Here is a 23,741-nt window from a genome sequence, read left to right as displayed (position 1 = left end):
TCCTCGGGTGCACCGGCATCGTGGTGTTCCTCCACGGCGCGAATTTCTTCTTCCGCGCCCTCTCTCGGCAGATCACCGTCCGATCACTTAGGTACGGCGATCGATCGCCGGCCGATATCCCTTTTTCTTCCCTTCTAGTATCGTTTTCAGACGTCGGATCCATCCCTTCTCCAGCGGGTGATTTATCGAGCAAATTTTGCAATTCGATGTTTTTTTCCGCACAATCTCAAATTTATTCTTGCGGATTTTGACTTTTTTGATTTTAATATCGATTTTTCCTATTTAATTTTTAATTCGCCATCCTAACAGAATTTTTGCTGCTATCCTTTCCAGCTTCCTGGGATTCGTCGGATGGTAGGAAGGATTCATTCAAGGATACGTCGGCACTCCAATACGTATAAATTTTGATGTAATTGTCAACAAAAATTTGTGAGGATGCTCTATTAATGTAGGTTTAACTATGTGTTAAAGGAAACATTAATTGTTGGGTCTTATTGTGCCTTTATTTTTCCTTTCCTCTTCGTACGTGAACTTCAGTACTATTTTTGGACCTCGGTATCTTTCACCACCGAGTCGCTTTACGAGTTGTCTAGTTATTCGGTAACAAAGCTAAGGGAGTTAGGTGCAGTGGTTGGATCTCTTCTGAGAAGATTGGCTGCTTGGGGAGCAATTAATACTTGGACTTCTGTCTCCTTAATTTGTATATCCTTTTGCTGCCCATTTTCTTATGTTATTTTGAACTAATTTCTTGTTGTCTCTCATCCATTTTCTTATGGTTCTCGTTAAAACGACGAGTGGATGCGCATGCATTTGGTGGAGAATATTTGAGAAATCCTAATCCGTAAACTTAATGCCTATGTTTGGATAGGTTTCTGTGCTAACAAGTGATTTGGGATGCAAGCATGAACTTTGGAGGTTCATAATGGCTTTGGCGTAGAGCTAATATTAGGCTGGGTCTCGGATATAAACTCTATTTATTTTTAGTCGAGCTTTGAATTAGATTTATGTAAAAGTTGATATTTTCTGTGCTCAAGTATAGCTCATTATCAATTCTATTCTAGTGTTTGCATCTTTTATAGGCCAGAAGATTGCTGTCGTGAGGGTGTAATACATAGGCGATTCAATTATAAATTATGTTTCTTTTTTCAGTGAATTATCGAATTGCCAGCAAAAACAAATATGCAAATATTTCAGGAACTTAGAGATTTAATTGTTCGGGACGGGATGTAGAAAGATCCGAGGGAGGCGCCACACACAACACAAGCTTCAAATAAAGCACAGAGTTGATGCTTTTCCTTTTTACCTTAACAAACGTTCATTGATATGTTGCATTTTAAGGCTCATAACGTTGTACTAACTATTTTTAGTTCGAAGAAAATAAATCACATAAATATTAAAAGAGAGTAGCTGTATTTTTAACATCAAGTATGTATTCTTAATTTTTAAAATTTTTACAAGTTTTTGAGACGTTAAAAGTTAAAACTCACCATATCTTTAAAAAATAGAAAAGCGGGGGGATTTACGGAATCGGTGTCACTCGGGGTCAGCAATGGCATGGAGGCTGGATCTGGATCTGCGACGGCAAACGGTGTGCCGCCTTGAGACGGTCCGCCCGCTTCCTCTGTCCTCATTCCATCGCCACGTAGGTCGTTAATCCCGCCCTCGCAGCGATATACGAAGTTCCTAACAAAACCAGCAGGTCTTCCCAAGAACTATCGCTCGCCCCTAACTTCCGCCGGAATCAAAGTCTCTTGCTCCCCTTTCTTCCATGGTAGCAGCAATGGAGGAGGAGGGAGCCTGGCCGTCGGAGCTAGCTCCGATGCTTGAAGCCGCTCCCGATTTCACCTCATATCCGGGTATCCAAATCCTCCTTGGTTCGCTCTTCTCCTCTCTTGTCAGCCAATCCCTATTTGCAGGATTGCAGAACGATGCGTCGGCAAAGCAGTTCCTCGATCGTTGCTCCCTTACCGTTCTCTTTGGGTATCTCTCTCTCTGATAAATTAGAACTGAGTTTCTCTAATTTGGCGACGAAGTGAGGGTTCTTGATCTGTAGAACACAGAAAGAAAAGTAATCCGGAAATCTTAATTAGGCGAATATGCTTCTAAAATATTGTCGGGTGGGGTTTTGTGATTGCAGTCATGGTTTATTTTTGTTTCCTTTTCTTATTATTTCAACAAATCTCTTACTTGCCGCACACGCACATGCGCAGGGACACGCACAAGCTTCGGGATTAGCCTGGATCTGTGCACAAGCTTTGGGATTAGCCTGGATCGCCAAGCTTTCGGGCATTTCATATGAAGGGTAAACTGGTCGGGTTGAGAGTTACTGGAAAAATTAATTAAACAGTCCTTGTTGATCCTAGCAGTGCTGCAAATTTGTGGCCTCTTTGAATATTCTTGCAGGAATTGGGCCTGTTGGTTCGTTAGAAGAAAAAAGATGCACAGAGGTCTTTTTTTTCTTCTTTTTTCTTCCCACATGATTCAGGTTGAGGTGTATTAGATTGATACGGATTATGCTCAAACGGACTTCCCAGTCCACGAATCCAGTAGGAAATTTAACCCAAATCCTGCTGGATTATCCAAATAAAACCCTTAGTAAATTAAATCTTGGACCTCTTGCTTCAAGTACAATAATGACTTAATGAATCCAATCCTCTTGTCATTTTCTTATCCAGTGTCCATCTTTTTCCCATCAATATTTATTCTGCTTATTTCTTTTGGTGACTGGGGCAAGAGATAAGCAGTCCATGTAAATTCAAAAATTTCATTTATATCATATCATAATCCATATTCCTTCGGCCATAATAGAATTGCAAATTTTTGGAGTCTGTTTTGTGAATTGGTCTTTGTTTTAAATTCCTATGTAGGGCTATGTCAATACACATATGACTTATGAATAAGGAAAACTTTATAACTTGCGGAAATAAATTAATAAATTTCTTGTTCTTGTTATTGTTCTTCTTCTTGTTCTTCTTTAAACAACAGATTGGAAATAACCTACTATTGTATACGTTGTCACTTACCAATGATGATCTTGACATAATGTGCTTGTATAAATACATTCTTGCTGCAATGAACAAGTGATTGCATATGTTTATGCACATCAAATACATGGAACATTCTATGGCTGTTCAGCAATTAAATCATGAATAAAGGTATATTATGCAATTTGACTCTAATAGCACTCTATACACCTATTTGTGATTTATTCTGAGCATAATCTTAGTTGGATGCACTAGCTTAATTAAAACTTCGGGAACATCATTGAGAGGTTTTTCATCCTCTTTTTCATGGTTTTCATGATTGTAGTTATTCTTATTCTTGATTGTCATGCTCAAGGATGGTTCCTACAAGCTTCTAAAACCATGGAATCTTCACTGTCATAAGGAACGTTTAGCAATGCTCATTTATGGAGAGGTAGAATTTTGTTATATTTCATGGAATCTCTTTTGTATTTTACTTAAGACATATAACGTATCTCTTAAGGATCATCTTTAAGATAAATAAACGATCTTACAACCCTTTTCTTTTCTTTTTTTTAACAAACTAAGAGCTGTAACCAGAGAAGATGATGAAAGATGGTATTGTTACCTCATTGTTGTTGAGATGAACTATCTACAAATCCAATTTTTCCTTTTTGAGGAGTGTGAGGATTGTTAGAATGTTATGAGCAGCTTCAAGTTTAAACAATGTTGGAAGTGCATTGTGCAGATTTTGTACCAAACTGATTATGCTTCATCTCCTGCATCATTCAATCCCTCACCTCTATCTTGTCCAATGAAAACCTGATGTTTCATGATTTCATGATCAACTGAATTAGGACCAGTCCTACCTATGATATTGTTAGTGGGCTTCACTTTTAAGGAATTCTAGAGTGTGACAAATTTTTTGTGAATTTTGTGAAGTACAAATGGTCTGAGAGTGACAAAATTCTACTATAATGCAGTCGTAAGACTTTTAATAGTTTTTTGCTTATTAACTTCCTATTTTTTTATTGTTAACAAGCCAAAAGTCACATCTCTTCATATCCAGAACCAAGTCTAGTTTGAAGTACTTATTCCATCCAACCTTGTATTTTTGTCAGGTCTCTTATCTTCTACAGAATGCTGAAGATAATTTGGCTGCTATCCAGATTATTGCTGGGTATAATATTGATCCACTTGTGATGAACTGCTAACTTGAAGGCTACTCCATTCTTCCCTTATTTCAGCCTTTTTTTCTTGTTTGAATTAGTATTTCTTTTTATGTTGAAATTTGTTTATAGAATCCTATGATCTCAGGCTTGTAGTTTGGCCTTAATCTGAACATAAAAGAACTGGACATTTGGTCCTACAACTTGAAAACCCATGCGTATGTGGATTTTTTTTGGTGCATGCTAGTGCTTTTTTCCAGCTCTTTTTTTCTTGTATACCATAATGATCCTCTTTTTGTATGCTAATCATATTTGCTAAAATAAGGATTTTTTTTTTCTTGGGTACCACATTTTGTTACTTTAGATGAAGTGAATTCTGGGAGGACACTTGTAGTTAATTGGACATGGAAGTATAGATTTCTATCAGGGAATGCAAACAGAAATTAGGCCATCTCAAGATGCATCTGCCTTTTTATTTACTAAGAAGATGCGACAGCATTTCAAATGTTTTTAATTATATGAGCAACATAAAGATATGCTTTAAAATTGGAACTGCATTTATGGTATTCCTATTTCTTCACAAATGGTGGTTATGCTGGTTGTATTCGCATCTGTGAGCTGCATGTGGCTGTCTCAGATCAGTGCAACTTTTGGCTTGCAGTGATTCCGTACATGCTTTTATTAGCAGCAGCCATTGCTTCTGAAGCTAATTTCCCTTGCAGTGATTCCGTACATGCTTTTGGCCATTGCATTCTAGTAATCATACTGCATTATCTTGAATATTCTCTGTTTATGATTATTCAATGCAAGTGATATTAGCATAAACCATAAATTCCCTTGTTTGCACAAGCTAATGGAGAACAGGATATCTAAATAAGCTGTGACATGCCTGTAGAGCAAAATGGTAGCATTCTCTGGTGGCTGCATTGTTTTTCTTTGCATGTCCTGTCCTTGTGAGAATTATTAGAAGAAAACCTCTGAACTTGGAGAATTTCAAGCCCATTGAGATGCAGTGCATGGGATGCTAAATGTAACTATTAAGAAAATCTGGGAACATTTTAACAATGAAGATGCTTGGATCGATACATTTTCTTCAGCTCTTAAAGTGAGGGAAGATCCAGTGACTAATTGAGAATGAACTATGAATAGTAATATGTAATTCCTTGCAGCAATTTATCTTCTTATTTCTTAACTTATCCAACATCCATCTATGTTAATTAATGTGCTACATGTTGTGCCCCTTAGCTGATATCAAAGAGAGGACGTCATAATGGAAATGATGTTGTCTGCTTTTTTCCTTGGAAGTTACTAGCTCCACAATTTTCCAAGTTTCAATTCCATTTGCTCTTTTTTTTAATATGTTCAAATAGTTACAATACTTTGAGGAATTTATGCAATATATATTCTGCAAAGTGCAAACTATTCTTGTCATGCTTAAATATTCTTCTGAATACATGTGAATGAGTGTCACAGGCAGGGATTCGAATTTTTGCTCTCATAGAAAAACTTTTTCACTCTTTCTAGCTCTGTTGCATCAACAGTTTACAACTCAAACCTGCCGAACTTATTTGAGATAGAAGTCAATAACAGACATGAAATGCCGACAACCTTGAGTGCTCTGTAGCTTTTATAAGAGGTAAAAACAATATGCACATTTTATTTTGTTCTCTCCTAAGAGTGAAGCTGAATGGTTGGGCCTCATTAGCCTTATTCCTGATTGCCATAATTTCTGCGGTTATAGGTGTGTCTGTAAAACTGCTCGCTGGATTAAGATGGGCCCGGGCAACTTTTAGTATGCACAAAAGTGGCACCTCGAAGCAATTTCCAAGATGTTCTCGTCCATTGAAATTAAGTTCAAGCCACGAGCTTGACTGCTCAAGATGGGGCCTGCAGGAGCTGATGAAAACCTAGGGTCAGCTGAAGCTATTGGTGCGCCAGTCCGGAATATTCTGCGACCCACTCGCCCAGAGGTCCACCAGGGAGGGTAAAGAGAACAATTCTGCTAAATGCTGCCACACAAACTGTTCTTTGCATGGTTTTAAATAATGATGTTAGAATCGCTAGATTATGGTTTCAGACATCCTCTGCTGTCTTATTGAGGTAAATGATATGAAATAATATAACAGCTATTATTTTTTATTATTTTTTGTTTTCTATTATTTTATTGTATTTCAGATAAAATAATATTTTTTGAAATTACAACTTCTTTGCCTAAAAACTCTCAAGAGATGGTTGTGTGGTATAAAAATAATATTAATTTACCTATTAAAAAAAGTTTTTTTTTGCATAAATACTTTTCTAAAAATTCAAATTTACATGAATACCTTCTTAAAATTTATATTTATTTTTGTACTCTCATTAAACATTATTTTTGCACAAATGCCACTAATATAATGGTTCTTCTAGCACCATTAATAAAAGCTATATTTATTTTAATTAAAAATAAAAATAAATTTTGAAATTATTTTTTTTGTCCTCTATCGTGATTGTCTTATAAATGTTTTTTACACATCTACCCATTAAAGATATTTTAGTTATTTTAATTTGAAACCGTTAATTGTTTAACGACGTTAGATGGCGTGGGTACACGTGAAAAGAATAAGAATAAAAAAGGGTAGAATAGCAAAACAACTGTTTTATGAGGATATATATGAAAATATTCATTTTGGGAGGGTATTAATACAAAATTCGATATTTAGAAGTGTATTTATACAAAAAAAAATTCTTAAAAAATAAAAAAAAGATAATATGAAAATGTTATATTTCATCATTCTTGTTATAGCATTGAAGTAGCACCCATTATTTCTGCAATTATTTTAACATTAAAATGTAAAATCTTTTGAGATAAATAATGGGCAATATAACCATTATAATAATTAATTATAGCTTCAGTGGGTATCTTGAAATAGGATACTAAATATATTCCGGTAATATATAAATATATTAAATCTTATAATGATTAGTTTTAGCTAAATATAGTATTTTTATATGCTAATATTTTACTTCTTGTAGATTATACTAAGTTTTATATTTTTAACTCCCAACACCAATAACTTATGTTTTGTAATGGATTTGACGTACAGCAATCGCAAATTTTTTAAATATAATAAAGCACTGTCACGGATGTGTGACGCCTGCTCTGGCCCAGCTGGCTGATGGCTGCCTCTTCTTCTTTCTGTATGTTTAAAGCGTCACGCGTAGCTCCGATTCATAAGGCTCAGGGCTGGCTGAGTGCACGCCACCGTACCACGGCAGGAGCGGTGGGAAAAAATAATACGAAAAGCTCCCATAGAAGATATTATACGGATTCTTAGATCTCCTCCACGTAATCCAGGAGATAGATAAACGGCTGCGATTAAAGGAGGCGAAGCTTCCGTTCGATTTCGATCAACTGGGGAGCGGATCGCGCGTATCTAAAACGAGATCCACCGCTGTCTTAGAATTCGGTACGGTCTGAACAAATCGATCGAAGGACGGCTGTGATGCGTCGATCAAAACGTTGTAATCGGTTCGTTTATCGCTTTCCCTTCCGCCTCTCGGCATTCTCTACGCCTCCTGCTCTTACCAAGTTCGAGTTTCGTTTCTTTCCTAAACCCTACTTTTCTCGTCGATTCGGTTTCTATAGAAGCAATCGACTCTTTGGGGTTTGCTTCAAATCTTTGACTGTTCTTGGGCTTTTGATGAACCTGGTGATTTTTTCCTATATTATTAGTTCATTTTCGCTGATTTCTTTTTTTGAGATCATGAGCTTTGAATCAAATCTTTGATTATTTTTGGGTGATGATAAGCCCTAGGTTCTCTTTTTTATGTTATTCGTTTATGTGTTCTGCTCTCTTGTTTTGAGTCTATGGTTTCCGTTATGCACTCAAACCAAGAATGTGTGATGGCACACATTCATATTCTTTTCAGTTCCTATTGGCTCAAGTTTGTCCGATCTTTTAGAGTATACCTAATATTCTCTATCTTCTCTATGATCATGCTACCCTTTTGATCGCTTAAGAGTTGCTTAGGCCTTTGATTGGACTATGTTAATTTCCTGGGACTTGAGTATGTGACTATGTGGTCTTGTAGAATTCAAAGTTCTAAGAAATCACAATCTGTATTCTTGTATGCGCAGTCGCATGAACAATAAACAGACGAACAAGCAATCTGAATATTCCTTATATTTTTTATAGGTGTTAAAATTTTTATTGGATAAAATGCTTCGCTCCCCTTTTCCTCGTATCATTTCCATGATAAACACACTAAGGAGATCAGTATGTATTCCTTGTGTTGCATTTCTTCTTCTGCTCACTTATAGGTTAGAAAAGGCAACTTTATGATAACACTGAAAAGGCAACTTTGTGATAAGTTGGATCTTTAATGCAGGGAATTCTTGAGTTATAATGAGCATGCAATTAAATTTGTAGGTCATGACATAAGGGATCGTCTATAGAAATATAAGTACTAGGCTCAATGATAGAAATGCGGATTAATGCTCAGTTCAAAAGTTGTGGTAATTTGATATCATAGAAGTTTAGTCAAATATGTGTGTTTAATGACTCTGTATAGTGGATTTAGTTTCTATCTGGGTGTCATTTATTAAATATAATCTTCAAGTAAGGAAAGAAGGATAATGGTTACATCAAGTGTAAATTTGTCCCAAAACATCGTATGGATGTGCCCTGAGTGGGAAGGAAATCAATCATGTCAAAAATAAAAGCTGAAGGAGGAAGTCTAGTACAATGAGCCATTAATGGAGGGAAAGCACTATGGGATCAATCAGGGGAAGATGAGAAAAAATCTTTTTTTTTTTTGGTGGTGGTGGTGGTGGGGTGGGGTGGGTGGGGGAGGGTATATCAGTAAGGAATGCACATATGATGAATACTGATGGCAGAGTGTTGTTATAAGGACATACTTTATGATAATGGGACAAACTAAATAATAGAAGGCTTGGGAAAAGGAGGCAAAGAAGCCAGACTTGTTATTCAACTTGAGAAGTGTATGAGAATGTCAATGAATTAGCTACAATAAGAGATCGGGAAAAGTTAGCTCAGAAATAAACCATATGTAATGCGTCAAGAGAGAATAGTGTGTTTTTGATGGGAGGATTTTAAGATCGGAGAGGATCGCAAGTGTTATTAGACCAAACATTTGATAAAATTCTAGGCCAACTGGATTACTTGGTGGATTTGAAGTGGTTATGAAGTTATCCATGAATATGTGGACTTTGTGGTGATTTTTTTTTTTTTTTTTGTTTCTAGATATGATTTTGTTGGCTTGTGTGATTTCTCTGTTATGCACATATTCAATCTCTGGTACTAGATAGAATTGTAGGCCCAAGCGATCGATTTCATTATTGCTTGATGATAAAATATCATCATTGTCTTCTTTCTTCTTTTTTTTTATTCTTTATTTTCTTTCTTCCTTTCTTTCATTGAAGCTAGCTGAAGTTTAGATGCAGCTTGCAATGCTCTTGCAGTCACAGAAGGTTCATATGTTTTGCCTTCCGGCCCTTTGCTCTCTTTGTTGAATAACTTAATGAGCTTGAGAACTTGATTTCATTGTGCACTGTTTTTGAAACTTTGATGAGATTAGTTTGAATTATTTTCTTATTATCATTGTTAACCTTGCATTGCCATCTTTTTTCGTTAACTGAAGTTAAAAATTCTTCATGATCCTCGTTCATGTGTTTATACCTCTTTTACTTTGTATTTCTATATATGTGCACTTTGATTCTTGAATGCTTTTAGATTAGTACAATTGTGCAAATGAACAGAGATGATGACAATTAACCATTATAATATCTCTTTATGTAACTGTAATATGTTTAATTCAAATTACCATTGACAATAAACACCGTATAAACTTATTTCTTGGTTTTATAAGGTGCACACAATTGAAGTGGTAAATCTTCATTAAGAGACACTGACAGGGCAATGACACCACCTTCTGAGAATATTTTGGCATTAAACAACTTGTATCATGAAGAAGGTGAAAAATGCCAAGTTTGTGATGAGTAAGTTCTGTCACATATGTGTGATAACTGCTAAGTTTGATCTGGTTGCATTATCATCTTCTTGTGATTTTTATAGAGGTTGTTACTGCATCCTTTTTTGAACAGGCTAACTTTGTTTTTTTTGCTAAATATAGTGCAGAAGTGAAGAAAAAAACCCAAAGAAACATTGGCTGGGGCCTTCGCCAGTTCAGTATGCTAGGTTGGCAAGAAATGATTTATTATAATCAATCTTTACAAGCAGTTTTGCCAACAATTCAGTTTTCATAGTATCTATAAGGATTTATGAATATGCTTATGTTCATATCTTTTCCCATCATCCGATAATTGCATATTTAGATTGTCAAAAAGATTAAAAAAATGTTTCTGATATATGGAATGCTTGCGAGAAATATTTCTAATGCCCATGATAATCTGCTATGGAGTATAGGCATTTTCTGTTCTTATACTTTGTGTCAATTGAGTAGTTCCTCTTCTCCTCCTCCATGTTCAATTTTTTTAATGAAATCATTACAATGTGCTCCTTCTCAAGTTATAACTTGTAAATTGGTTGTCTTTTAGTTTGTAAGAAGGTCGAGGCGAAGGGAAGAACGACATATAATGAGGTGAAGCCTACTAACTCCAATTGTTTTCACACACATAAATAGATGCACATATATGCACAAGCACACATACACATGCATATATTTGGTCTTTCTACACCTTGGTTAGAACTGATATACGTACATGTAAACATGCATCCATGTAAATACACATATATATTATCTGGACATGATCTGGTCTTTTCACACCTCGGTTAAAACTGATACACATATACGAATACGTGCATCCATGTAAATACATGTATATAGGTGGACATGAAAGTGTTGTGAACAACAAATCTGTATTTCTTTTGTTGAGACATTGAAGTGAAAAGCCAAGTGCCTCCATTTTCATGATTTTTGAGCACAACATATTTCTCTTACGAGGAATTTGATTTTACCAATAGTGAGATTGATTATGCATGAGGTTATGGGTATTGCATGCATGGAAAATATTTTTTGTAAATTTACCAGTAACATTTTTTCGTTTATAATAATGTGGTAAAGGAGATAGTTTTAATCAAAACCAGATGTATTATATAAAGAGAAGAATCCCTTCTTGAAGTCAAATAAGAAATTTCTTTAGGGGGAAAGAAACATGCATCTGAAATCATGTTAGCAGTTCATTTTGAATGTTAAAGCAAAGGCTAGAGATCTTACCAATGTTCTCTTATATTGTGGTAGAAACTAAGGGCTAGAAAATATAGGGAGTAGAATATCATGTATATTGAAGACCATGTAACGTAATTGTGTTTTTTTCAAAAAAAGTGTTACAAAATATTTTGATATATTTGTACATCTTTCAAAAAGTGTGGCCCTGAACATAGCAGAATGGAGGAAAAGGATTCCTATAGCTAACCCCAACTAGTTTGGGACTAGGGCTTAGTTGAGTTGAGCGAAGTATAAAATATCTTGGGATACATGTTTTGCATGAGATTATACTCCAAACAAGGCTTTCATAACATTTTTGGCATAAAAATATTGAGAATTTGACACCATCTACAAAGTGTTCAGCATTATATTGTAGACATGTCAGCAATGGTCCAGGTGGAGCAGAGAAGCATACTTTCTATCAATATCTTTTAACTCACATTTAAACACTTCTTGCTCTGTTAGTTGTTCAAATGATGCATTTTAACAAATCTTTCAAATTAAGTAGGGGAAATGGCTTTTAGCTGAAGGCCCTGGGTAACTGCTTATCTAAACCAATAGATAATATTTTTTCCATATCAACAATTTACTATCAGTGGTATGTTACCTTGCATGAATTGAACTTCCTATTTCTTTTCTTCTTCTTTTTCATGATCGTGTTCAGCTTTTGAGTAATGGAGTTCGACCTATTGTTTACTTGAACTAATTGGCTATTGTATTTCAGGTTGCTGATGAAATTATAGCAGAATTGGCACCATTGCAGAAAAGTGCTAGTTCATATGTGGTTGGTTTTATACTCTTGATTTTTATTTTTTGGTCTTTGTCTTGAGCACACACAAAAAAAGCACGCATGTATGATGAGATACCAGAAAGTAATATGGTCATGTTGTGTCTATATCAGCAGTTTGAAGAGAAAAATATTCGGCGGAGGGTGTATGATGCATTTAATGTTCTCATGGCAATTGATGCCATTGTGAAAGACAAAAAGGAGATAAGGTGGGTAGGGTGGTCTTGTACGAAAAGTGCAGAACTAAAAAGAGTGAAGGTAAGTTTTGTTCAAATTAATAAAATTAAAGTTGCATAATATAGGTTTCTTTTGAGTAGTTCATAATTTTAGATGATTCTTGGTGATAAATTTGAATCCTCGGCCACGTGAGTATCAGATAGACTTTGTTGAATATGTTCTTTTTTGAAGGAAGTACACATGAATCTAATGAACAGCATCCAGAGAAAAGCAAGATTCTTAAAAGAACTTGAAGACCAAGTAAGTTTTGTCTTTCATTTCATTACCAACGTACCAACTTCAGTGATTTATAGAATTTTCGTTAGTTCTAGATTTGATGTAAAAGCAAGATTTAACAGGATATATGTCCCTTAGTTTTGCATTTAGCTGATATTTGGTATTTTCTGTTCTTCAAGTTTGTAGATCACCAAAATCTCATGTTGCGAAACCAACGGTTGCATAAGTCAGCAAATATGTCTTCTCAAGGCGTTGCTCTGCCATTTTTGTTGGTCCGAGTATGTTTCTACTTTGTAGTTTATGTATACTACAAGTATGATAAATGAAGTCTTGTGAGATGGTTTTTTTTTTTTTTTTTTTTTTTCTTTTGTTGCTAAGTCATCATATTGTTCTTCTGTGCATGTTTCTCATTAAATTTTATATGGTTTTACATGATGGAGTGACTAATTCGTTATATATAATACATGTTACTTCTGAATTTTATCTAAAAAATTCTTACTCTTATTATCATTATTATTTTTTACATTGGTCTTTTTAGGGTTGCAATCGGATTTATAGGTCCACGTCCATCCCAACCAAAAATTTGTGATCCAAAAGAGTTTTGGATCGTAGGATTTAGACCAGGTCTAGAGTCCAACTTTAGAAGGTCAGGTAGAATTCACTTTGGGATGGACTTTCTTTCAGGTAGACCTCAATTTCAGATCTATATATTATCCAGTCTAATTGGGTCAGATCCATAGTTGCCAGATTTGCACCTGATCCTATTGGAGGTTCGGGTGTTGGTTTGCAACCTATGGGCAAACTATGGTAAGGATATGGATCAGGCAAAGTTAGGATCTTTCATTTCACATGTAAATGTTCTTGCTATCTGTTAGTTTAATGCTTTAAATATGACGCGACACCTTTGGAGACATTTACCTTGCTGTTTCACCTGCTTCGTGACTCTCTGGTTCTCCCACTTCCATCTACAATTATTTGCTCCATTTTTCATCATGATTAACCATACATTGCAACCTGCCATTTGATCAGATGCCAAACCTAGATCCATAAGATCACCCGACATGCAAATTTTTTCACATATTGTGTGCTACACTTTTTCTTTCCTTTCAAACTTTGGTTTCCCAAGTGTTATTCGTCGGGGCCTCTCTTTTATTTATTTTCAGCTGGTATATGCATGATCATTAGTTTTCTGCGCGATTGTTAGTTTTCAGTTTTATCTAACCTTCTTTTTTACCATTTGCTGGTCTTGTGGGGAACAGACGAGTCCCAAGGCTACGGTTGAGATCGAGATCTCGGAAGATCAACAATTTGTGAAATTTGACTTCAATGGGTACCGATATCGTTTGCTCTAAATTTAATGATTAATTAGTTCAAATAGTTTTCTGCAACTAAGATGAGTAGTGCATTTCTCTATTCCTCCTGTGCTGATGCTGCATTTTTCTTGTTTCCAGAACGCCATTCAACTCACATGATGGGGCTGCCATCCTCAAGGAAATGAGATGCTCCCGAGCACTAGAAACTGAGAATGCCACCAGAGGTTCCATGGATGGTTCAAATTCAATCGCCGATCTAAGTGGCAAATAACTGGAGACAGCTTCTGTCTCATGGAAGTTATGAACTTGTGGCAGCTGACATGGACATAGGACGTAGGCTCATCAAATTGACATGGTGACTAACAGATTGGATGGTTGAGGCAGTCGGTCATTGTTCAGTTTGTACATATTATCTCCCCTTTTTTGGTACTTTGAAAGATCTTGGAAACACTTTCAGGTCACAGAAAGGGCATTTGGCTTTGGTGGTGTTAATTCGTATTCTGTCCACGTCATGGTTAATATATGATTCTTGTCCACGTCATGGTTAAAATTGATATTATTATATCAATTTAGATATCTGATGGGAGTTTTTGATTGGTCATTATTAAAGTTTATTGCTTTTAATGTGTGATTGAAGTCTACTATTTATTATAATTCGCTTCAGTATTATATAGTATTTACAGAATAATTTAAAAAAAATTTAAAAAAATATCATGTGCCCTAGTAGTAGGGTTTCTATTAGTAATGTGAGTATTAATGATCAGAGTTTTTTCACAAAAGCTTAGCTTGCAGAGTTCTTCATATAGAATTTTTCATTCGTTGTATGGTTGAGTTTTTATTGGTAATGTGTAGATTAATGATCGAGAGTTTTGTGTTAAAATTTGGTTATTAAAACATTTTATTTTTATAATTTATTATATTTTTATACTATATATTTTTTTTAAAAAATAGCTGATTAAAAATAAAAAAATCCCGTATATTATGCAGGTTATAGTATATATTTAAATGGAGAGTTAGTTTCAATCTTTATTCACCATACTGCCGGTATCAATACTATAATATTGATATGCTGGCCATCATTAAAATTTATTATTTATTATACAACAAATATTCATGGTGCTAGTATTAATGTATTGTCATAATCAATGTGAAACTTAGGCAATATTTGGCAAGGATAAATGGGAGATATCCTTTTAAATGGAAGTTATCCTGTTAAACATCTTAAAAACAGAACAGGCTTATTCAGATTGGTGCAAAAAGAAAGAAAGAGAAGGAATATTTATGTTTTATAATTTTGACAGAATAATGTTATCTTATGATAAAATTTAAATCATCATGAAAGGCCGATTAGGCTACCCTCGTGAAAGCCGTCCGTTTTAATACAAGGCACGTCCCTTCAAAACTTGCGCGTAAGTCGTAACATGGGAAATCACGGAGATATGTTAACTGGATCAGCAGGAACACCAGAACCAAACCTCTCAGAAAGCTTACCATTTACGTTTATCCCCCCCACCGCTTTCGGAAAGATTCCCATTCCGCCCGCTCGATCGCTCTCCAATGGCGGGCCTCAACGCCCTCAACCGCCCCTCGGCGACGGCCTCAGCCGGCCCGCCAGGCCTCGCCTTGAGGCTCGTCCTCCTTCTCACCGCCCTCCCCCTCTTACTCTCCACCTTTGCCTTCGTCCTCCAGTGGCGCGGCGGCACCGACGACCTGGCCTCGCGGTGGCCCGCCGAGTCTCGGAAGTTCCCCGGAATGGATAACAGCCCCCTCGGCTCGTCCATCTCGTCGTCGACGTCCGGGCGCGTGTCGTCGTCTTCCTCCGATTGCGTGGAGATCCTCGGCCGGAGCTCGTCTCCTTCCTTCCCTTATTATCGCGGCTGGAAGTTCAGTTTCGATTTGGATCCGCATCCAAAGGTGAAGTTTATTGCGTTTTCTACGAAGTTTTATAGGGTTTCTGCTTGATTTGGTGGAATAATTTGGTGGGTGGGGACAGATATGGGAATATTGGAATTAGGGATCTGGACGTAATATGAAGCATTTACAGATAGTCTGTATGTTTTACATGGAGGTTTCCTGTTGGCTTGGTATTTTTTTTCTTTCTGGTTGTACTATTTATTATCTACATTTTATCCCATGCTATTTGCTGTTCACCCCATTTTGTTTGCTTTAAAATGTGCTTGACTTTAAATCATTTTTTTGATTCGGCATGATTTTATCTATTGGATGATGCCCATGTCCTCATCCTTTTGGTATTAGGCTTGATATTTCAGATTTCCCCTATCTTTTTGTGAAAAGAATGATTTAGTTATGTGCACATGCGACTAAATTTGATTTCGTAGTACCATTTTCAGTGTATTCTTTGGGTACGGGACTAAGGATAAACTATTTATGCCTCTAAGGATGGTTAAATATGCAGATAAGTATTGTATCGACCACTTCAGCCAGTTTGGAGCAAATTCTGCCATGGCTGTTTTACCACAAGGTCATTGGTGTCACACAATTCCTTCTATTTGTTGAAGGAAAGGCTGCAAAATCTCATTCTTCGGCAGTCCTTGAATCCATTCCTGTACGTTAATTAATTTCTCCTCTCTTTGCAATTCATCTGAGTAGATTCTCATGTACTCAACAGTTTACTGTGCATTAACTTGTGAAATATACTTTCAGTTTTATTGCTTTTTAGCACCATAGTCTACTTAGATTTGAGTTCTGGGGTTGGCAGGGGGTCAAAGTTATACACAGAACTAAAGATCTCGAGGAGAAACAAGCGCAAAGGTTAGCTTATTCCACTTCTTTCTACAGTTCTACACCATACGTGGATGTGCCGAGCCAAAAGACGATTTCAAATATGTACTGGTTTTTTGATGTCCATATCATCACATTTGACTTCAATGGTGTAGATTGTAGTACTGTTCCGGCATCCAGCCAGTGCAACATGCACCATAGGCTTTGGACTGGGACCTGAATCCTTGTTTCTGCCACGGGATTTTTTCATACTCAGCTTGCAATGATGAGTACCATAGTTTTAGATGAAATTGAAACATAGTTGACCCTGATGGATTATCTTGAATTTGGAAATAAAATTGCTTTAATGTGGTACATGTATGTGACCGTGTGTTGATATGAAAATCTTCCTATCAAGGTGATCATTTATTGCAATAACATAGTTATAATAAAACTTTTGCTCTACTGTTCATTCTTTTGCTTTAGTGGCTGAAGTTTTTTCCTAAAAGCTTCCACCATTGAAGAAATCTTGGATATCCAGAATTACTTTATGTTAGACGTATATAATCTGTGGAATACTTGTAGAGTATCTACTATCATGAATTCGCTTATTCCAGCTAAAGTTTTTGTTTCCCCTACAGCCGTATCTGGAATGAGACATGGCTGGCAGGTTTCTTCTACAAGCCCTGCAATTATGAACTATTTGTGAAGCAGTCACTAAATATGGAGATGGCTATTGTTATGGCACGGGTATGACTTATTCTGCTACTTCTGTCACATCAAGGAGTTCTTTAATTGCATAGCAGACAATTGTTAATCGTGTCTTATCATAAATGTGTATTGTCATGCAACTTGCTTATAGTATCGAATTCTAGGTTTTCTATTATGGTCGATATATTCTACTATGGCTTCCATTGTCATTGATGAATTCATATGCAATATGGACTTATACTGCCCCTTGTTTTCTAAAGGAATCTGGCATGGATTGGATAATACATCTTGACACTGATGAGCTAATGCATCCTGCTGATGCTCGAGAATACTCTTTAAGGCAGTTGCTGTTGGATGTCCCTAGTGATGTTGATATGGTTATCTTTCCAAATTATGTAAGTTGGACTATTGCCTATTAGATTTAACAATGATTATATGTTGCATACATGTAACCCTTTTTCTTTCCAGGAAAGTTGCATCGAGCGAGATGATATAAAAGATCCCTTCAGCGAGGTAAATAGTGTTCCATTCTTTCTTTATACTCTAAACTTAACACTGCTGATTGCTAATATGATTATGATTTACTATATTTGTAGAAGTTAAATTTATTATCTCACCTTTTATCTCACTTGTAGGTTGCCATAAAAAGAACTGTTTATCTGGTTTTCCATGCATGCATGTGATACAAATGGGCAATCAGTTCTCTTAGGGTTTTTTTTTTTTTGTTCCTATTACATTGCCTTTCGTCTAAAATTGGTCCTGATTCTTGATTATTACTTTGATGCAAACTTTCGTACAGTCAATTTGACATTCCAAATTTGCAAATATTGTAGAGGTAATGGCATTGAGATTCACTAGAAAATATTTTGATCTACAGATAAAATTTTTTTTATGTCAAAACTTGAATTCATGACTTTGCAGATCCTACTTATTTCAACAGTCCGCTTAATCATAGCTGCTTTGCACGTGCATAGTATTATATAATGACTTCATGTTGGTTATTCAACTTTGTCAAGCAGGATTTACTATCTCTATGCTACATTTGTATCCTAAGAAGAACGTCGACAAGCTTCCATTCATAGCTTTATTTCTTATCATTTATAATTTTAACTTATGGTCTACATATAAAAGGTGGTCATAGCATATCTCCCTCATAGATGATAGAAGTTGGTAGATAATTTGTTGAAATGCCTATTGGTTTCATAATCTTTCAGTTTAACTAGTTTTGCTTATTGCAGTTTGATTCATTCATTGATTAAAATTTATTTTAGGGCCTTCTGGCTCATATCCCAATACCCTGTTAACAAGAACTCAAGTTCTAAGAACTTTACGGCATAACATTTTCTTCTCAAAAATATCTGAAAAATACATCTTATCTCCTTTGCCTGTCAATTATATGAGAAAAATGCATGCTAATGTAATTGGCCTTTAATTACTTTGTCAGCAACTTTACATGTAATGCTGTAATATAAGCCTAGATGAATTAGGTAGTAATATTTATAATCTGTCTGGCTTGACCTATTGTTGACATTTAGGTGAGCTTTTAGTAGCACCTGATTTTGACAAACTAACTTTATAAATGAAGTGAAACTTTCGTTTTGATATCATTTTCTCAATTCGTTGTCAAATGAAAACTTAAGAAGAATTCATTAGATCTGTTGCAACCTTACCTGTGTATTCTGTTGCTGTCAATAGGTATCCATGTTTAAGAAGAACTATGACCATCTACCAAAGGATACATATTTTGGTATGTACAAGGAGGCAACACGTGGCAACCCCAATTATTTCCTTACTTATGGAAATGGCAAATCGGCTGCACGAATTCAAGATCATCTTCGTCCTAATGGTGCGCATAGATGGCACAATTATATGAAGATCCCAAAGTAAGATGGATTGCTTTTATTCTGGTGCTTTCTGGACATATATGTGTGGCCTGATTCTTAGGGTTGTGATCTTTTATAATGTATACTTCCATCCTGATGCTTTTGCAGAAGTACTTTTGCTTTGTTATGACAAGGACAATATTTCACTTGGTTTATGGCTTTGTTAGATACTTCAAGCAGTGTTCCTTATATGAGGTCTCTATCTCATTTTTTTTTAAGGGAGGTTAAACTGGATGAGGCTGCGGTTCTACATTTCACATATACCAAATTTTCAGACTTGACCTCCCGGCGTGATCGGTGTGGCTGCAAACCAACAAAGGATGATGTCAAAAGATGCTTTATGTTGGAATTTGACAGAGCCGTGAGTGTCCACAAATCAAACTTCTACACCACTATTGCATTTACTTTTAACATATGTTAACAAACACCAGTCTTGGTTACCATTTTTGTTCTCTGTTTTTCTCTCTTTTGAGATATTATGTTTTCAAAGAGAATTAGGATTATAGCCATAGGAAGTTGCATTTCTATGTACCAATAGTTTCCAATACATGTACTGCATGTCTGGTGGCACTAGTGACATGACCAATGCTATACATGGGATGGGCATATGCCTCCAACCACAGAGGTATGCCTCTTAATGTGCATGGTGTAAAACACACAAGCATGCAAAAGCTGCCACATGGAGACATACAAACATCATTCATTTATTCTTCTATACAATGCCAATAGTTGTGAGTCCAGCATATTTGATGCTAGTGTCATTACATGGATGCCACAAAAAAAGTTGTTTTAGTCCCAAAAAACTACCATAGTTCGATACCAGATAGACTCTGCCCATCTGTTAGTGGGAAAAGTTATTTTCTATTTTTGCAACAAATTGCCATGATATGATTGAGTTCTATATTTACTGCTTTTCACAGGTTACTATCAAAATGAATTTAACATTTTGTTGCATGCTAGATATGCAGCGCATGTTATTTTCTATAGAAACCTTCCACATTCATAAACCTAGCTACATTATTGTTTAGAATCTAGGCCCTTTGTAAGTTGCTCTGATTTGTGTGCTGTTCAATGCTGAACCAATTGTATCAATTTGCATGTCAAAAAAATACACATGGTCTTATCAACCTAGGAGTGACCTAAATACAAGGGTCTGTTGGGTATGCTTACAATTGATATTTTCGGTGCTTGCTTCTTATCTAATTTAAATTTCATAGTATTGTTAAAAAGAACTGGCTAGAGTACTAATTATGCAAAACAATATGAAGCATCAAGTTGTATTTAATGAAATGCTCTTACCGTATGCAAACATGATGATTTGGTGTAATACCTGACCATCATACTGGAAGACCAGGTGCATTTTTCTAATTGTGACCAAGCTGGATTTATATCATCAGAGATGTACTTAGATGTAATTAAAATTGAAGAATGATCTCTAGCTGTATAGGAATGTCAGTTATCACTGCTTAGTGGACAATATATGGTTTAGAAAATCTCTTTAGATAAGTCTGTGTCCTTACTGATCTCTTCATATTTGTAATTAGTCCATCTAGAGGCATCATGGTATACTTGTTTTGTATGATGTTCATTAATGCGACTAGAGCATGGTTGAATGATGGATGAATAAAACTAAAATGGACCTATGAAAATTTGATTTTGCATGGAAATAAGGCTCTATCAGATTGAGGAAGAGAATGGATTTGGACTGAAGGGTCTGGACCAAGAGAAAGACTTGAGAAACTGATGGAAATTGGAAAAAAAGCTTTTGCTGATGAAACTGATGGGTCCCATGTCAGTGATATGGGAAAGATGGTGAATTGTGTCTGGCTGCTTACAAAAGATAGCATTAACTTCAAATTCTTTTGATTTTTGTATAGTATGACGTACTCTAATTTGTCATTCATGCTCTCATGGTTTTTCCTGGCTCATATAGCTTGACAACAGATGATCTGAAATCCCTAATTTGAACTTGGCTAAGCTATTGTAACACCATTTTACGTACAAGTAATTTACATTCAGTTGTATAATCAATATTTGGTCTCTTAAATTATTGCATAATTAAAGCTCCTTTCTGGAACCATTTATTTAGCAGCTTCTAGGTGTTTTGCGTTCATATTTGTCGGGAAGAAGGAAACTTATACTTCAGTTTCCTAAAAGCATTCTGTTGCAGTTTTGCTTTTGCTTCATTCATTTTGTTGGGTTGAGCTTTAACGGTGAACGAAATGATCATGCTGGTGAATAATATCTGATATGCACCTGCATTTTAATAATAGAACGTGTGTGAATCTGCTCGATTTTTTATGGCTAGAAAATAAAAGCCACTTTCAGCTTGAAGAGATTTAATATTTTTAAACATAAGATTTTCTTTTCTGTGATATTTATTTCTCTCCATATATGCACTGCAGGCCTTCATTATTGCGTCGACTGCCACTGAAGAGGAAATGCTGCGTTGGTAATCTTCTCAACTCTCATTGATTATATTTCCTTACATATTTAAAAAAAAATGCTAGATGATTTGCTATTGTCTGGATTATTAGTATAGCAATAACCTATCATTTCTTAGCATTTGTTAGTTGCCTGTAAAAGCATGAACCCTGTTGGATTACAGAGGAAGAGAATTCTAATAGTGCTTGCTATTTTGAGTGCCATCTGCACGGTGGACTTTTGTTTAACACAATACACAATGTGTAAATTTCTTTCAGTTGGTAGTCTGAGATTTGCTTCTTGTTTGCATTCTTTACCTATTTGGAAATATCTGCCCTGCATGTGGCATGAGTTGATAGCTTTCTTTAGTAAATGTGCATGCGTGTGTGCATTCAAACCATTGGTCAATAGAATATGAATATATTATTTTTCAATGTTCTCAATTTTTCCTTCTCAGGTACAATGAACATGTTGTGTGGACGGATAAACAATTAAATCTAAAGCTTCTCAAGAAGGGTGTCTTGACACGTGTATATGCACCAATGGTAACCTCAACTCGTTGTTTTCAGATTGATGATGAAAAATTATAAAAATTAGACATTTTTTATGCTTTCGCCTGTTACTGCTCGCTGATTAGTCAATTTTTGTCCCATCTTTAGGCCATTATTCAAGGTTTGAGGGAGTCTGGCGTTTTCAGCTCTGCAATTGCATCTGCACAAACACTCTCCAAAGAGAAATTTTTGTCCTCCATGGAAGGCATCCAAAACAAAAACTCTTCGGCACTTCCCAAGTTGAGCACTGCTGCATCCAAAAACATGACGAGAGGAGCCGGTGGTAAAGAATCTTATGCAGCAGCAAGGAAGATTTTGGAGACTGCTGTCTTCACTGAGAATGCGATTCCACCAATATCGCCGCCAGGCTTGGATGATATCTAAAATAAAACATGCTGATCTTCCATTCTGCACTGCTTCTCTGAGTTCAAATAATTCTAGAATACAACATTCCGGGTACCAGTTAACTGCAGCAAAGGAATGGAATAGAAGCAACCTGTCTGAGACACCATGAATCACCCATTCAAATGGCGGTTTTTCTTCCCGATCATTTCATCCAAGCGCTGGTTTTCAATTTTGACATGTTTTTTTTTTCATGGATTTGAAAGATGTTAGATGGAACATTTTCCCCTTGGGAATCTATATGCATGATTTGTTTGCATGGTATTCCCATTATTATTTCATTCTGTTCTAGAAAATTTGTATAGAAACTGATAGGGGCTCTTGTTGTAAATTTATACTAATCCACGGCTCTATGCTATACCAAAGGCTTATGAATTTTTTCCCCATTTGGAGTGGTAATGTTCATATGTCTATTGTGAAAGCCATGAATGTTCTTTTCAAAGTTGGATGATGGAGTAGCTGTTGGAGCTTATGTTTTGTTATTCTGGGATTTTTGTTAGTACCCAATTACACAACAGAAGTAGAGGTGTTATTTTCACTATTATCAATTGAATACTAAAAGGTATTTGATCTGTATCTGACCATATCATCCATGTGAGGGTGCTCTTTCACCCTTGTTCAATTAAGTTTAAATTAAAAAATCAGATCGCTTTGTTTGCCCTACCCTGTCGGTACTCAGCTTGTAACTATGATCGAGCATTTATCCTTTTTATTTATCAACATAACATATTCCAACTAGTACTTCTACTCAGAAGCCATGTCAGAAAAATTGCAAGACGAGACAAACGGTTTTGAAATCTGGAGGGTTCTGAGAGCAGTTCAGACTTCAGAGGCATAGGTTCAACACGGGGAATGTTTTTTCTAGTCGTTAAATAGCTCTATTACTCTTGCGATTGGTATCGGCAATTTCTCGTTCGTGAGGTTAAAATCGATTTCCTTCATGTTACTTCAAAATTAATCCAAGGTTTAAATTCAATCTTTATTTATATTTATTTATTTATTTATCGAGAGTCAAAATTCAGGTACACATCTCAAACAATCGTGTTTTATAACATTGCATTCTTTTATTAAATTTTTGACTGATAATAGTAATAATAATTATTTAACTATAAAATAATTTTATAACCGTTTCATTTT

The 23,741-nt window shown here is 35.7% G+C and overlaps 2 protein-coding genes across 15 annotated transcripts; both read left to right on the top strand.

Moving 5' to 3' along the window:
* Positions 1 to 1,528: 1,528 nt before the first annotated feature.
* Positions 1,529 to 14,513, top strand: LOC103709504 (transcription factor-like protein DPB). Of its 14 annotated transcripts, XM_026805582.2 has the most exons (14): positions 1,537 to 1,980; positions 2,211 to 3,417; positions 4,085 to 4,143; positions 5,674 to 5,768; positions 5,874 to 6,116; positions 10,001 to 10,130; positions 10,265 to 10,329; positions 10,689 to 10,732; positions 12,084 to 12,143; positions 12,261 to 12,404; positions 12,555 to 12,623; positions 12,779 to 12,877; positions 13,859 to 13,929; positions 14,051 to 14,513. In XM_026805582.2, the coding sequence occupies exons 6-14, from the start codon at positions 10,051 to 10,053 to the stop codon at positions 14,181 to 14,183; spliced, it is 765 nt and encodes a 254-aa protein (XP_026661383.2). In that variant the 5' UTR covers positions 1,537 to 1,980; positions 2,211 to 3,417; positions 4,085 to 4,143; positions 5,674 to 5,768; positions 5,874 to 6,116; positions 10,001 to 10,050; the 3' UTR covers positions 14,184 to 14,513. The 14 variants fall into 14 exon arrangements, with proteins under 14 accessions (XP_008793118.2, XP_008793113.2, XP_026661383.2 ...); XM_008794884.3 differs by having other exon boundaries at positions 2,211 to 4,143; XM_008794894.4 differs by having other exon boundaries at positions 1,538 to 1,980; positions 2,211 to 4,143; positions 10,270 to 10,329.
* An 863-nt stretch (positions 14,514 to 15,376) lies between these two features.
* On the top strand, positions 15,377 to 22,990 carry LOC103709503 (glycosyltransferase-like At2g41451). The gene is made up of 11 exons (XM_008794882.4): positions 15,377 to 15,826; positions 16,329 to 16,478; positions 16,632 to 16,684; positions 17,275 to 17,383; positions 17,605 to 17,739; positions 17,813 to 17,857; positions 19,040 to 19,227; positions 19,447 to 19,588; positions 21,633 to 21,679; positions 22,109 to 22,196; positions 22,311 to 22,990. The coding sequence occupies exons 1-11, from the start codon at positions 15,470 to 15,472 to the stop codon at positions 22,584 to 22,586; spliced, it is 1,590 nt and encodes a 529-aa protein (XP_008793104.3). The 5' UTR covers positions 15,377 to 15,469; the 3' UTR covers positions 22,587 to 22,990.
* The last annotated feature ends 751 nt before the right edge of the window (positions 22,991 to 23,741 follow it).

This window comes from Phoenix dactylifera, chromosome 11, assembly GCF_009389715.1.
Source record: "Phoenix dactylifera cultivar Barhee BC4 chromosome 11, palm_55x_up_171113_PBpolish2nd_filt_p, whole genome shotgun sequence".
In the NCBI taxonomy this organism is placed as follows: domain Eukaryota; kingdom Viridiplantae; phylum Streptophyta; class Magnoliopsida; order Arecales; family Arecaceae; genus Phoenix; species Phoenix dactylifera.
Note: the sequence above shows the minus strand (reverse complement) of the source record. Positions and strands in the feature narration are given on the sequence as shown.

Excerpts from the sequence above, each read along its gene's own strand:
- LOC103709503 (XM_008794882.4), top strand. The coding sequence starts at position 15,470 with ATGGCGGGCCTCAACGCCCTCAACCGCCCCTCGGCGACGGCCTCAGCC. Across the intron at positions 16,685-17,274 it reads GAGGAGAAACAAGCGCAAAG|CCGTATCTGGAATGAGACAT; the intron begins GTTAGCTTATTC and ends TTTCCCCTACAG. Across the intron at positions 19,589-21,632 it reads TGTTGGAATTTGACAGAGCC|GCCTTCATTATTGCGTCGAC; the intron begins GTGAGTGTCCAC and ends TATGCACTGCAG.
- LOC103709504 (XM_017843420.3), top strand. The coding sequence starts at position 10,051 with ATGACACCACCTTCTGAGAATATTTTGGCATTAAACAACTTGTATCAT. Across the intron at positions 10,733-12,083 it reads GAAGAACGACATATAATGAG|GTTGCTGATGAAATTATAGC; the intron begins GTGAAGCCTACT and ends ATTGTATTTCAG. Across the intron at positions 13,930-14,050 it reads GTGAAATTTGACTTCAATGG|AACGCCATTCAACTCACATG; the intron begins GTACCGATATCG and ends TCTTGTTTCCAG.